This window comes from Tamandua tetradactyla, chromosome 23, assembly GCF_023851605.1.
Source record: "Tamandua tetradactyla isolate mTamTet1 chromosome 23, mTamTet1.pri, whole genome shotgun sequence".
In the NCBI taxonomy this organism is placed as follows: domain Eukaryota; kingdom Metazoa; phylum Chordata; class Mammalia; order Pilosa; family Myrmecophagidae; genus Tamandua; species Tamandua tetradactyla.
The window spans coordinates 32,296,170-32,310,618 of NC_135349.1; the positions used below are offsets into that span (position 1 = coordinate 32,296,170).

Genomic DNA, 14,449 nt, shown 5'->3' on the forward strand with positions numbered 1-14,449 from the left:
AGAAAATCTTCACTTACCAACCAATTGATTCAGGCAAGAATCAATGGATGCTAAAAGGAATGGGTGAAAATTTGATGAGAAAAAAGATATTTACAGTCTCCAAAGTATCTCCCCACAAGATAATTATTAATTACAAAGACAAAAATAGTACATTTATAGCCATGATAAGAGACAGATACTGCCTTAACTAGGTGGTTAAAATTACCATCACCAGTAATGGGGTAAATAGACATCATGTCTCCTGACATCAAGCACTGAGAGAAACATCAGTTCTGTGCTATTCCTGACAAAAATGCATAACCTGAATCTAAGCATAAAGAAATATCAGACAAAACACAGATACAGAAATACTGGACAAATACAGCAACATCAACAAACATACAAGAATACTCCACAGAAAAGCTAGCCTGTACTCTTTAAAAATATCAAGGTCTTGAAGAACAATGAAAAACAGATTATTAAACAAATGTAAACTAGATGCCACATGTGATCATGGTTTGAATCCGTGCCCAGGAAATACTGTTTTGTTTTGCTCAAAGGACATTATTGAGGCAACTCATAAAATTTCAATTGAGTAAGGTCTGTAGAGCTAAGAAAGGTCTGTAGAGCTAAGAAGATTATACCACTGTTAATTTCTCAATTTTGATAATGGTACTGTGGTTACTAAGAAAATGTCCTTGATTTTAGGAAACATATGCTTAAGGATTTTTCAGGGTAAAGGAATACCATGACTGCAAGTTAAACAGTTCAGAAAAAAAAACATTATGCATATAAAAAGAAGGAATGATAAAGCAAATGTAGTTAAATGTCAATATTTGAGGAATCTGAGGGAAGGATATTCGGGAATTCTTTGTCCATTCTTGAACACTTTTCTAAAACTGAAATTATTTCAAAATATAAAGCTCAGGTTGAGCAGGCAACAGTGGTTCACTGGCAGAGTCCTCACTTGCTGTTCCGGAAACCTGGGTTCATTTCCTGATGTCTGCCCATGTTAAAAAAAAAAACAAGCTCAGGTTGAGGAAAGTTGGTGAGATTAGAAACTGAGTGTATAATAAACATCCCACCATAACGACAGAATCATTCTGTAGTATACAAAGTATTCTGACATATTATCCATTTTGAACCTACAATATTCCTGAAACAAAACTGCTATTATTCCCAGTTGACAGTTAAAAGAGACCAAGGTTCAGAACATCTAAGTGATTTGTCAGATAATACAAGGCAATACTTTGGTAAGGATGACCCAAATCCCAGGTTTGCCAAATCTGCCCACCTAAAGCCTACTCTTCTTTTGTGGCTTAGCTTAATTATCAGTTCCTTCATTATTCTTTTCAGCCCACACAGACCTCACCCTTGACCTTTAATTACATAACACTCACTTTCTAATTATTTCAGATGTTAATCTCACTTCTTTCAAACAAGACTAATTGTCGCTTTGGAAGAGAAAAACCAGTTCTACTTGTTTTGTACTCCCCACAACTGGACCCTCTAATTAGATGCCAATTTCTGCTTCCTTGCCTTTACTACCTATCACTCCAGCATCACCATGGAAAATGCACTCTTTTCAGTCTTAGTCCTACTGTCATTCTACTTCTTCAACGACCATTTTAAATTCAATCTATTCATATAAGCATTTCCTAGGCAGTACAGCATGCAGTTAAGAGCTCAGGCTCTGGTGCCAAAGAGAAATGGACTTAAATCTCAACTCCACCAGCTAACTGTGTAACGTTAAGCAACTTGTTTAACTTCTCTAAGCCTCCATCTCATTGGTGAGAAGTTTCAAAGTGCAGCTCCCTCAAAGGGTTGTTGTGAAGATTAAATTAGGTAATGCAGATGAAGTCCTTAACATATGTACATAGTAAGTTGTACATGGAATGTTAGCTATAAGAGACTAGATAAAAATATTACACCAGGCTGAGATTAAGACATAAAAAAGGCTGTAATAACAACATGCCCTTCCTCCCACAGAAAAAAGAGCATACAGTAGAAAAAGGAATTGAATATATGAAAACAATTACGGCACAATGCAGAACGAGGTAGATGCCAAATCAATAGCTTGAAGCCCCGGATTCCAGATCCCAAACCAGATCAACTCAGGTACAAGGAATTAAAAACAAACAAAGGCATCAACAAAGAAAAATCGTAAGTCAATGACTCATACATACAGACTGAAAAATCCTCAACAAAAGAATAACAAATCAAATTCAGTAATAAATAAAAAAAGAATTGTCCATCATGGTCAAGTGGGATTTATCCCAGGAATGCAAGGTTGGTATAACACATGAAAATCAACCGATGCAATACATCAATATATTAATAGAAAAGAGGATAGACACCACATGATAACCTCAAAAGACACAGAAAGCACTTGACAAACTCCAACATCCTTTCTATGAAAAAACAACAAAGGAATAGAAGGAAACTTCTTTAACCTGATAAAGACCACCTATGAAAAAACCCACAGTTCACATCAATACTTAATGGCAAAAGACTGAATACTTTTCCCTAAATTCAGGGAAAAGACTAGGATACCTGCTCTTGCCACCTCTATTCATACTGGAGGTTCTAGTTGAGGAAATTAAAGAAAAAGAAAGAAAAGACACCCAGATTAGAAAAGAAGTAAAGACCATCTCTAGTCACAGATGACACACTCTTGCATTTAGAAAATCCTAAGAATACACACACAAACATACATATACACACACTATCAGAGCTAAGAATCCAGTTCAGCACAGCTGCAGGATACAGGCTCAACATAGAAAAATTGACTGTATTTGTATACACTAGCAATGAACAATCCAAAAATGAAATTTAGAAAACAATTTCACTTATGATAGCACTAAAAAGAATAAATACCTAGGAATAAACTTAACAAAAGATGTGCAAGACTTGTGCAGTGGAAACTACAAGATATCATTGAAAAAAAAACTAAAGACCGAGTAAATGGAAAGACAACCCATGTTTATAAGCTGGAACATTTAATATTAATTATGGTGGCAATACTCCTCAAATTGATCTACAGATTCAACACAACCCCTATCAAAACCTCAGTTGCCATTGTTACAGAAACTGGAAAGCTAATCCTAAAATTCAGATAGAAATGTAAGGGACCCAAGATAATCAATATAATCTTGAAAAAGAACAAAAAGTGGAGCTACAGTAATCATGATAGTATGAGTTGGCATAATTATAGGCATACAATCAATGGAATAGAATTGAGAGCCCAGAAATAATCTCTTACATTTATGGTCAACTGATTTTCAACAAAGGTGCCAAGATAAATAGTCTTTCCAACAAATGTTGCTGGAACTGGATATTCACATCCAGATATATATATCTATATATATAAATTAACTCAAAAATGAATCATAGAACTATGTGTAACAGCCAAAACTATAAAATTTTTAGAAGAAAACAAAGAAGTAAATCTTTATGACCTTGGATTGGGTACCAATACCCAGGTGACACTCCACCCCCCACCCTCCAAAAAAGCAAAACAGATACACACAAGACCTACTAAAATTTAAAAGTTTTTCTTCAAGGGATACCATCAGGAAACTGAAAAAGAATTCACAGAATGGGAGAAAATATTTGGAAACCATAAATCTGATGAGGGACTTATATCCAGAATATATAAAGAATTCATACAACTGAACACACACACACACACACACACACACACACACACACACAAATAACCCAATTAACAAATGGACAAAATCCATGGAACTATACTATACAAACAGTGAGCCATAAGTTAAACCATGGACTGTAGGCAATAGTACAAGGTGCTATCATCAATTGTAACAAATGATTCACACCAATGCAAGGTGTTAATAATAGGTGGTATATGGGAATCCTGTATTTCATACATGATTGCTTCGTAAATACACAACTTCTCTAATAAAGACAAGTAATATTTTTAAAATGGGCAAGGATCTGAATAGACATTTCTCCTATGATATGCAAATAGTAAGAACATGAAAAACTGCTGACACCATTAGTTATCAGGGAAATGCAAATCAAAACCACGAGATACCATTTTATACTCACTAGGATAGCTACAACGAAAAAGATAACAAGTGGTGCAATATCTAATTTAGCTGTATGGTCAGTTTATTTGAACAACTTAATTACAAAGAATCTTGATTACGGAGTGAGATTCTGTTGATTTGTACAGGTCAGTGTGATGCCCCAATACATCCTTTTGGCAGAGAATAAAAATGCATTTGCAAAGCCCCCTGAAGGGACTGGAGAGAAAGGAGGAAATATTAAACTTCCCCACTTGAGGAATGCATGATATTCTCACAAGCATTGGGGATAACCAATTTAATAGGCCAAGCCCTCGATCTTGGGGCTGGTCCCTATGAAACTTATTCCAGCAAAGGAAAAGTTAAGCCTACTTATGATTATGCCTAAGAGTCACCCTCAGAGAAACTCTTTTGTTGCTCAGATGTGGCCTCTCTAAGTCAACTTGGCAGGTGAACTCACTGCCCTCCCCTCTATGTGGGACATAACTCCCAGGAATGCAGATCTCCTAGCAATATGGGAAATGAAACCTGGGGATGAGCAGGAACCCCACATCATGGGACTGAGAAAGCCTTCTTGACCAAAAGGGGGAAAACAGAAATGAGACAAAATAAAGTTTCAGTGGCTAAGAAATTTCAGAGTCGAGAGGTTATCCTCAAGGTTATTCTTATGCATATAATCCCTTTTTAGATTATGGTGTATTGGAGTGGCTACAGGAAAATACCTGAAATTGATGAACTGTGTTCCAGTAGCCCTTGATTTTTGAAGATGACTGTATAATTATATAGTTTTTACAATGTAACCACGTGATTGTGAAAACCCTGTGGCTGACACTCCCTCTATCCAGGATATGGATAGATGAGTAAAAAAATAAGGACAAATAAATAAATAAATAAATAATGGGGGGGGGGTAAGAGATTTAAAAAAAACTGGGTAGATCACAATTTAGTGGCCAATGAGAAGGAACACTAAGGGGTATAGGATGTATGGGGCTTTTCTTTTGTCTTTTTATTTCTTTTTCTGGAGTGATATAAATGTTCTGAAAAATGATCATAGTGACGAATACACAATAATGTGATGATATTGTGAGCTACTGATTACGTACTCTGGATAGACTGCATGGTGCATGAAGATATCTCAATAAAAATTAACAAGTGGTAATGATAATGGAGAAAAACTGGAACCCTCATACACTGCTAGTGGGAATGTAAAATGTGCAGCCCCTTTGGAAAACTGATAGTTTCAAAAAATTAGAGTTATTGTAGGACCCAGCAATTCCACTCCAAATACACAAGAGAAATGAAGAAATGTCCAAACACCTGTACATGACAGCTCACAGCAGTATTATTCATAATAACCAAAAAGGGGAAACATCAAAAATTGTCCATCAATTAATGAATGGATAAACAAAATGTGGTAGTCATACAATGGAATATTATTCAGCCATAAAAAGAATAAAGTAATGATAAATGCTACAAATGGATGAACCATGAAAACAAGCTCAGTGAAAGACAGACACAAAAGGCCAAAGAGTAAATATATGAAATGTCCAGAATAGGCAAACCCATAGAGACTGAAGTAGAGTAATTGCTGCACAACTCTGTGAATACACTAAAAACTACTGAATTGTGCATTCTGAATCCTTTAAGAGAGTATATAAATAATATCTCAATAATAGTTTTAAAATTTGAGGGAGAAATTGAAGAATGAATTTGAGGATAGGGTAAGAGGTAGAAGAGACAAGGAATAACAGATAAACTAAGCAGAGAACAACAAACTAAGCTTTAATTTGAGTCACTGGGGAGCCAACAAAGGTTTATAAGAAACAGTGACAGGCTCAGAACTGTGACTCGAGGATGACTAACCTGTAGCAGTGAAAAGAATTCACATTATGGGTCCCTCTCTATTTTCATATGGTAAGCATGTAAATGCTTCATTCAGCCTAGGGATTCCCAAGCAAAACAACATATAAAATATTTCATCCTGTGTATAGTCACTTATCAAAGAGAAATCAAATACACTAGAAATCAATGCATATTTAGCATCATGCACCACCATTTCCTTGTGTGGACACACATGTTTTGGGAGGCTTCTTCAAAAGAACAGAAGGGACTGAAGACAACAAAACACACCATAAAAATATTCAATATCACTGCAGCAAGCTGCTCAATAAATGCTAGTTGATGGAAAGCCAATAGTAGAGAGAGCAAAACAAGTGAGTTAATTGAATCTTGTTTGTTATTATACAAAATCCAATCAATTGCTGTTTACAGAAAATATCTTGTAAGGTTCAAAGTATAAAATTCTTCAACCAGGTTTCAATTTGTTTTCAACATTCCATCTGAAACGGGAAGTCAGCTGAGTCATCGTCACATAACATACCACTGCTAAAAATTCAAAATGCTTTCCCCTAGTATAGAAATGCTAGGATTTCTCCTTCATAGCCAACACATACACATACAGAATATGCAAACACAAATCACTCTTAAACTAAGACCATTTAAAAAAGGAAATTTAAACAGCATCTATTTTCATGGCTTTTGTTTTTAGAACAAAAACCATGTCTTGGTTCAATGTTTCTTTCTGTTCTTAAATCTCACACCTTTTATTGACACTATTCTGCTCCTCTGACACCCTTCCTATAATGCAATACTTCTTAAGTTCTCAGGAACCATGATTCTTTGAAATCTAATAAATGCCATTTTTTAAAAGTTTATTTAAAATTTATTTTTTAAAAAAAGAAACATTCCATTTTTCACACTTCCTCCTATCAGATAAGAGGGATGAGAATTCCTGTTCTAGTGGCACACTGCTACTCGAACTTCAAAAGGGAATTCTTCTTAAGAAAGCACATTACAAAACCAGCTCCAACGCTTCAATTTCTTACCAGAGTTATATCATTGGTCAAAGCTGAAAACAAACAACGTCTATGTCTAGCAATTCATAAGGGTACTACTTCTTTCATAAAACCATCAATCATTACAACTGATCAATTTAAACATGAAGACCTACAATTATTTTAACCTTAAACATTTAAATTACATCTCAGTTTAAACTACTTGCTTATTTCCTAAAATGAAATAATGAGTTAGTGTAAAGGTAAAAGCATTGAATAACCTTCCAGTTAATTTGCTTAAAAATCATGGGTGAGGGAGCATGATATAATACATCAATAACAAATCATCACCTATGGGATATTCCTGCCCAAACATTTTTAAAACCACATCGAATCATAGGAAACCATCAGGCAAATTCACAGTGAAGCCTGCAAAAACAACTAGCCTGGACTATACCATGAAAGCGGCAGAAAAGGCTAGGGAACTGTTCCTGATGCAAGGAAACTAAACAGACAAGACAATTAAATGCAACACTGGATTAAAGAACTGGGGGGGTAAAAGTAAAGGCATCTATAAAGACAGGACTGGGACCATTGGGGAAATTTGGATATGAACGAAATAGTATTGTGACAAAGTTTAATTTCCCCTGTGCGGTAATTCGTTGTTAGGTAAAATGTCCTTGTTCTTGGGAGATACACAAGTAACAAAATGCTAATTGGTAAATAATTAGTAAATCTAGGTAAGAAATATATCTACTCAGTCCACTGTTCTTTTTAGGGTTTTTTCCCCCCTTCTTTATTTAAAATGGAAGGGGGAGTTTTTCTTGAGTGACAGACCTGTCATAAGTCAATCTGAAGAGAACCCATAATATACATACCTAGATCTTTAGTTTTTCAATCACAGGCAATACTTTTGAGGTTGTCATAAAACACAACTATAATGGATTTTAAGTCTTTCCAATTTGTACTTGCAGGCATATTTCAGATGCCAAAATGCAGAACAGGCTACAGAATAGGAGTCAGATTTTATGATGTTTATATTCAAATTTTCCCCCGACAGTTGCTACACATTTTAAACTAAGCATACAATTTGCGCTTTATTTGTTCTATCAATTTATTTATCATATAGTCGGCCAAATTAGGCTAGAAACACATATTAATATGAATTCACCAGCCTGCAAATCATATCCCTGGAAAACAACAGAAAAGTTTAACAAAAACAGACTTTTCAGGTAAAGATTGATGAATTGTAAGAGCAGGATCCATTTTAGTTAGCTAGGGAGACTAAATATTCCAATTTACTCCTGTTGTTACAGTCTCTTATGATATAACATTTTCCCCAGGCAGAAGTGTTTCGAACAGTGTCCCTGTTTACATGCTATATTATGTGGTATAATGAAGTACTTTTAAAAACTTTTGTTGAACAATGGCATTCAATATCTGGTTTAGGAGGGGGAAAAAATAAACAATATAACATGAAGTATGCAGCCTACATTAAAGTAGATTACTCATTTCTTGAAAGGGCATAAAATATAGACATAACTGTTCTTACCTTTTCAGAAAAAAAGGAGATATCAAAATTATATTTTTCCTATTGTGAAGCATAAAATAAAATACTAGGAAGAACACTAGAGTTGGAGTCAAAATGCCTTGTTTGAATCCCAGCCCCGTCACTTGGTCAGAGAATATAACCTTGAGCAAGTTACTTGATCTTCTCAACCACAGCTTTTGTAAAATGAATGGGTCAAAATACTGGCTCAACCATAGCTTTTGTAAAAAGAAGAGGTCAAAATACTGGCTGATCTCTATCTAAGGTCATAACCAGCTCTAAATACTCAATGATTCTATGACTATGGCCTCCAAAATATACGTACAAATTAGACCAACTGCATAGCACTAGAAGAGATTTTATACAACCGGAAAATGAGACATCATATTCTTTCCCCAGACTCCTATTAGTATTCTGATCTCCATTCTGATCAGAGGCTGGGTCAATTTCTCATTGATCCAAAATGGAGACCTCTGTGTATTTAGATTCCTCTCACAAGTAATCAGCCACCAAATCCCAAATTCCACCTCCACAGCATTTCACACTCTCTTCTATCACCCTTTAATTCAGGTGTTCATGACCTCTTGCCCAGATCACTAGCTGATCTCCCATAATTATGTCTAACCAATAATCCCAGCCCCTAAGACTACTACTGTGCTCTTGTCGCTACTCAGTCCTAAAGCATGCAAAAGCTCTCCACTACAAAAAGATTTAGGCAAGCTCCTCAATTTGACATTCAAGAAACTCCAAATTTGGCCACAACTATTTGCTACAAATCCCTTATATTCCAAACTAAACTACTTTACTTCTATTTCATAATCCCTACTACTTTTCAGATCTTGTGCCTGTAGTTTTGCGGCTCTGTTCTTACTCTACCCTTTTACCTGCCTTTCAAAATTGATTTCATTCTTGAAAATCCAGTTCCAATGCTCATGGTCCACACCTAGGTATGATAACTCTCTCTTCTGAATGCCCATGATAATGATATAATTTAACAATATTAATGGCCAACAGTGAATTGAGAGATAGTTTATTTAAGTTCATAACTTGTGCTAATTTTGTAGCAGTAGCTACCTGGCACATTGTTTTGAGGATCTGTAGGAGAATGGCAGCACACAATGCATCTTTGACATTCAGAGACCAGAGATTCCAAATTAGGGGTCCTCAAGATAGGGTTGCGTTTCCACGGTATTAAAATACCTAACACTTAAAGTCTTGGAGATTCTACATTAAAAATCCAACTGCTTGATTATCTTCTCAAAATAATGAAGATCTAGAACAGTGGTTCTCAACCACGGACAGTTTTGCCCCTCAGAACATTTGGCAAACTATGGAGACATTTTTGATTGTCACAATTTGGGGAGGGTGCTACTGGCAGATGCCGCTGAACACCCTACACAGGTAAGACACCTCTCATCATAATGAATTAACCAATGCAAAATGTTACCAGTAACCATACTGAGAAACCCTGGTCTACAGGTATTTCATGTATCTGTGGGTTCTGCCTCCCCAAAAAGAAGTTTAAAGTTTTCAAGTAGTTCCAAAGCCACACAGCACCTCTAATAGCCACAGGTGTGGCCACCAGCAATTTACTTAATCTCTGTGCCTCATATTCTTCATCTGCAAAAGAGGAATAATAATAATAGCTACCTTATAGGGTGCTGCAAGGATCAGATGAACTAATACATGTAAAGTCCTTGGAAAAGTGTGCCCGGCAGGTAATAAGTACTCAATAAATTTAGCTACTTCCATTCCTCCCCTCCTTAGTACCTGTTCTGTACTTGGAACATAGAAGATGCTCAATAAATGTTAAATCAACACAGAATAATGCCTTGAATTCCTGGGGATCGGGGCATTTATGGATAAAGAGAAATGCTATTCGTATTTGGGAAAAGGAAGAGTAAATCTAGAGAAGGGTCGAAAGGAAGCACATGCCCCCTCCCCCATCACATCTCTTTTCCTATAAAGTATACTATAAAATCCTATAAAAAGAATACTTTTAACCTTTATGAAATGTTTCCCTCTCAAAGGACCCTTAATAGACAATCCCTTATAATTTCCTTGATATTTGTTTTTCCTTTTCCTGTGGTATCTTCTGACAAGCTGAGGATCCTTAAGCCTAAAAATGAAATGTTATCTTTTTTGACCCTTACATAACCTACCTTGTATAACAGTTACTTATGTACTTACTCTTCTTACTCTAGTACATGATTTCTGTGGCTGGGGACAACATTAGTCTCCTTTTTATATAACTCAAGGGGCCTAACAGACCTCAGCAACTGTCTGGCCCAAACTTCTCATTTTATAGATTAGGCAGAGGTTAAGCAATTTGCCAAGAGTCAAGGTCACATTGTAAGTTACAGAGTTAGGATTCAAACTCTGATACTTAACTGATACAAACCTCCAAATTCTACACAGTCATTATAATATGAAAATTACACCTGGTGCAGAGACGATTTTTATTCAAATTTTCGAAAACCTCCATAGAGATTATTCTGACAAAGTAAAAATGGAAAGGAGAAATAGAGCCAAACTCCAAACTCTTTTCTGCTGCTGAAGTTACACTTTAATAACACAACCTGTTTCCTTTATTGGTTCATACCCTAATATTTCTTCAATAGCTTTTAACAACAAAACTTACTTAAATATCCCAGAAAAAGTTATTTAGTCAGTGATGTCTGGCTTACTTTCCTTTAAATGATCCCATATTATGTTAAGTCACCAAAAATCACTTTAATTGGGTAAGTTAATGATGTCCATCCTTCACCAACTAAACAGACTCTTTAATGATCATGTGAACAGATTAATATCTATAAAACTAAAAAAGCCTGTAATCTGGAATGATTCTGTAAGGTGAAAAACATCCAGAAAACTTGAATTTTATTAATACATAAACCTAAAAGTTACAACCATCAACTGCAAACTACACCAAATCTTGAGATATGAGAAATTCTAGTCCAAGTGAAAGAAACCATTCCCTGATTTGATTAATCTAGAAGTTTCTTTGAGTGACAATGGCAAATGGCAAAAAAGGAAAGACATAAGGCATAAAAGGAATATGAATAAGAGTTAAATACAGCGCAATGCCCTGATCCTTAAGCAATTAAAGTTCAATAAAGCTACACACTGCCATGAAGACATTGTTTAAACTACAAAAGAAACTTCCTTTGCTGTGATAATTTAGGTTACTAGTGCAAGAGCACTCCAGCCAAAAAGAAACGGTAAGCACTTACTGGGAACAGATTTTTTATTATTTTGCCAGTTGTTAAAAAGAGCAGAAACAAATAAAGTTTCAAAGGAAAACCAAATGCAGCTTATACTTGGTAAAGTTCAAGGGCAAAACTGTTTCCAATGCAACAGAATCCGCCTAACCACAATGTGTTGGGGTGAAAAAATGCGAACACATAGTATCTTCTTTATAAAGGCAACAATTTGAGCTACAAAGTAATAACGGGGAAGCCAAAACAGTTTGACAGCCCGCCATAAGGGCCGCCTCAATCATGAGTCACACAATGCCTGCACCATTTACAATAGTAATTAATGCGCAAGTCCCCTAATTAAATTCTAAAAGGGTGAGAATGCTTTAACTAAGTTTACAAGAATTGCTTTTCGCTGATTTTTTTTCTAAGAAAAGAACACACGCGTAATTACCCATCTCCCCGCAATCCCTCCATCCCATATTCCCTCCGGCCGCTTCTCCCGAATATCTGTTCCCTGCGTGCGAAATAAAATGACACGGGGGAACTTCTAAACAGAGAAAGGGCGAGCCAAAGTGAAAATACACGATTAATGGGGCGAGAGACGAAGGCTCGCCCATCTTACCTGCTTAGATTTCTTTCTACGTCTTTGGTAGCTTTAGCTTCCAATTCTCTAGAACAGAATAAAACGAGATGCGCGTGAAAACGGAGCTGCTGCTGCAGAGGCTCGAGCAGGGGTGGAATGGGGGAGGGGAAAGGGCGGGGGGGGGGGGGGGGAAGGCGCGTGGCGGGGGAGGGGGCGCACAAAGCTGCGGGTCTGCAGCCCGGACTGTGGTCAGGCGGCGGGGGCAAGGCACAGCCCTGTGGCCCGGCCGGGCTACGCAGGGCGGTCCCCAGTGCGCTCCCCGCCCGCCCGACCTCTGCAACCCCGCAGCCCGTGCCCTCCCTGCGAGGCCCGAGGTCTCAGGGTCGCCCGGCACCACCGCCCGCAATCGCGGGCATTGCGGTAGCGACCGAGGCTACGCCCGTCCAGCGGGTAGTCCCCGCCCAGCTCACCTCATGTGTGTAAAGTGCACGAGCAAGTGGGGCGCGGGGAACGAGGCTCGCGAGCCTCAAACCCTCCGCAGCGCCGCGGGAAGAGGCCCGAACCGCTGCACCACCGCCATTTTCTACACCGACCCACTGCTGCCGCCGCTGCCGCCGCCGCCGCCGCCGTCGCTGCAGGCCCCAAACCGGAAGTGAATGCCCCACTACGCAACCCCTTCCGGGGGCGCCGCAGCCACTGGCCCCAAGATGTAGGCCTTCGCAGCGTAGTCGGCAGACCTGGCCAGCTTTTGGCAACTGCTGGAGCAAGGCGCGCAGCTCCCGACCGGACCCCTGGGAGGTTACAGCTTCCGAGACGTCTAGCAGAGCGGCTGAGGGGTCCACGGAGCCCACCTTTTCTCGCCGCGGCCGACTGACTTGGTGCCCTCCCCTCCTCCTTTGCTGCGACACAAGTTTCCTCCTCCTACCGCCCCTCCTCTACTGAAACACCAAAAAAAAAAAAAAAAAAAAAAAAATCGCCTAAACCGCAAATTCTACTCCTGCTGCAGCACTATGAGCCCGTGCAGCTTCTGAATGCGACCACTTGCTAATTATTTTTTACCTTGGGTCCGTTATATTACTTCTCTGCTTCTCGTTTCCCTCTATAAGGAATGACTACGTGAGCGGGGCTGAGATTTAAACCCGATTTCTTACACACCGAATTTTGCAGACCCTTTGACTCAGCAATTGTACTTGCACGAATATCTGCTCAAGAAATAATCCTGGATATGTACAAATATTTCACTATCAAGATGTTAGGTCGCAGTATTGATGATGGTGAAAAACTGTAAAACAACAAAATGTCCAGTGTCACGAAGTAGCTTAAAAATTGAGCTGGCATGCATGCGGATATTATAAAAATAATGTGGAGGAAGAATAACGGGACACTGTCACAAGAATAAGAGAGACAGCAGGTTCCAAAGTAGCGCACGCAGTAAGAAACATGCAGACACAATAAGATACATATATGTTAATACACTTAAGATACATATATATGTAGATGGTAAGATACATGTATATATGTAAATCAAAAAATATATTTCCCTCCTCTCAGAAACCTCACACCACGGATTATCCCACCTTCCTCTTTTTCAACTAGTTTTAAAACAAGCTCAAGTCTCTCCCATTAAAAACAAAAGCCTCCCTTGATCGTTCAGTAACTAACCTTTCATAGAGAGATGTGCGATTTTACTGATGAATTAATGAATGAATGCACAGAAAGTCCAAAAATATATGCAACAAAAATTTAACCAGTGTATTGTGTTTTTTTTTTTTAGTTTCTTCTTTGAGTGTGTCTGCTTTTTGTCTGTTTTGTCTTATACAACGAACAAGTAAAAAACTAGAAATACATTTGTTTAAAAAATCAGGTTTACAAAATGTGAAACATAGCGGCACTAAACAAATGCTAGTGACTTTCCTTTCCTTGCCATTATCCGTAAGGTCAATTCACACCATGCAAATATTTGGTTTGTTTTTCTTTCGTGATCCTTTTTCTTAAAAAGTTAATAATTATTAATTATAAATTTTTATAATAAATGATAATAAAATTTATATTAACAATTATAATTATTAATTATGTTACAGTATTTCTTTAGGAGATAAAAAATATGATCATGTTTGTTTAGCACCGTATGCTTACGTAACAGGTTTATGAATAATTTTCCACAACGGCATAAGGTGATAACACCAGTAATATTCATCAACATTTACATAGCTATTAAGGTTAACTGATGGTTTTGTTAAACTTTCTTAGAT

The 14,449-nt window shown here is 37.5% G+C and overlaps 1 protein-coding gene across 3 annotated transcripts in view; it reads right to left on the reverse strand.

The window, feature by feature from the left end:
- The window catches only part of TNRC6A (trinucleotide repeat containing adaptor 6A), a 101,916-nt gene extending 89,097 nt beyond the window's left edge, over positions 1 to 12,819 (reverse strand). For 2 of the 3 annotated variants that reach the window (XM_077141512.1, XM_077141504.1), the window contains exons 1-2: positions 12,668 to 12,819; positions 12,237 to 12,284 (exon numbers count right to left, since the gene is read on the reverse strand). Coding sequence is in view for 1 of the 3 variants with exons in the window: in XM_077141504.1 (XP_076997619.1) it covers positions 12,237 to 12,284; positions 12,668 to 12,672 (53 nt within the window). In the remaining 2 variants the exon portion in view is untranslated. The other variant, XM_077141508.1, reaches the window with a different exon arrangement.
- Between the last annotated feature and the right edge of the window lie 1,630 nt (positions 12,820 to 14,449).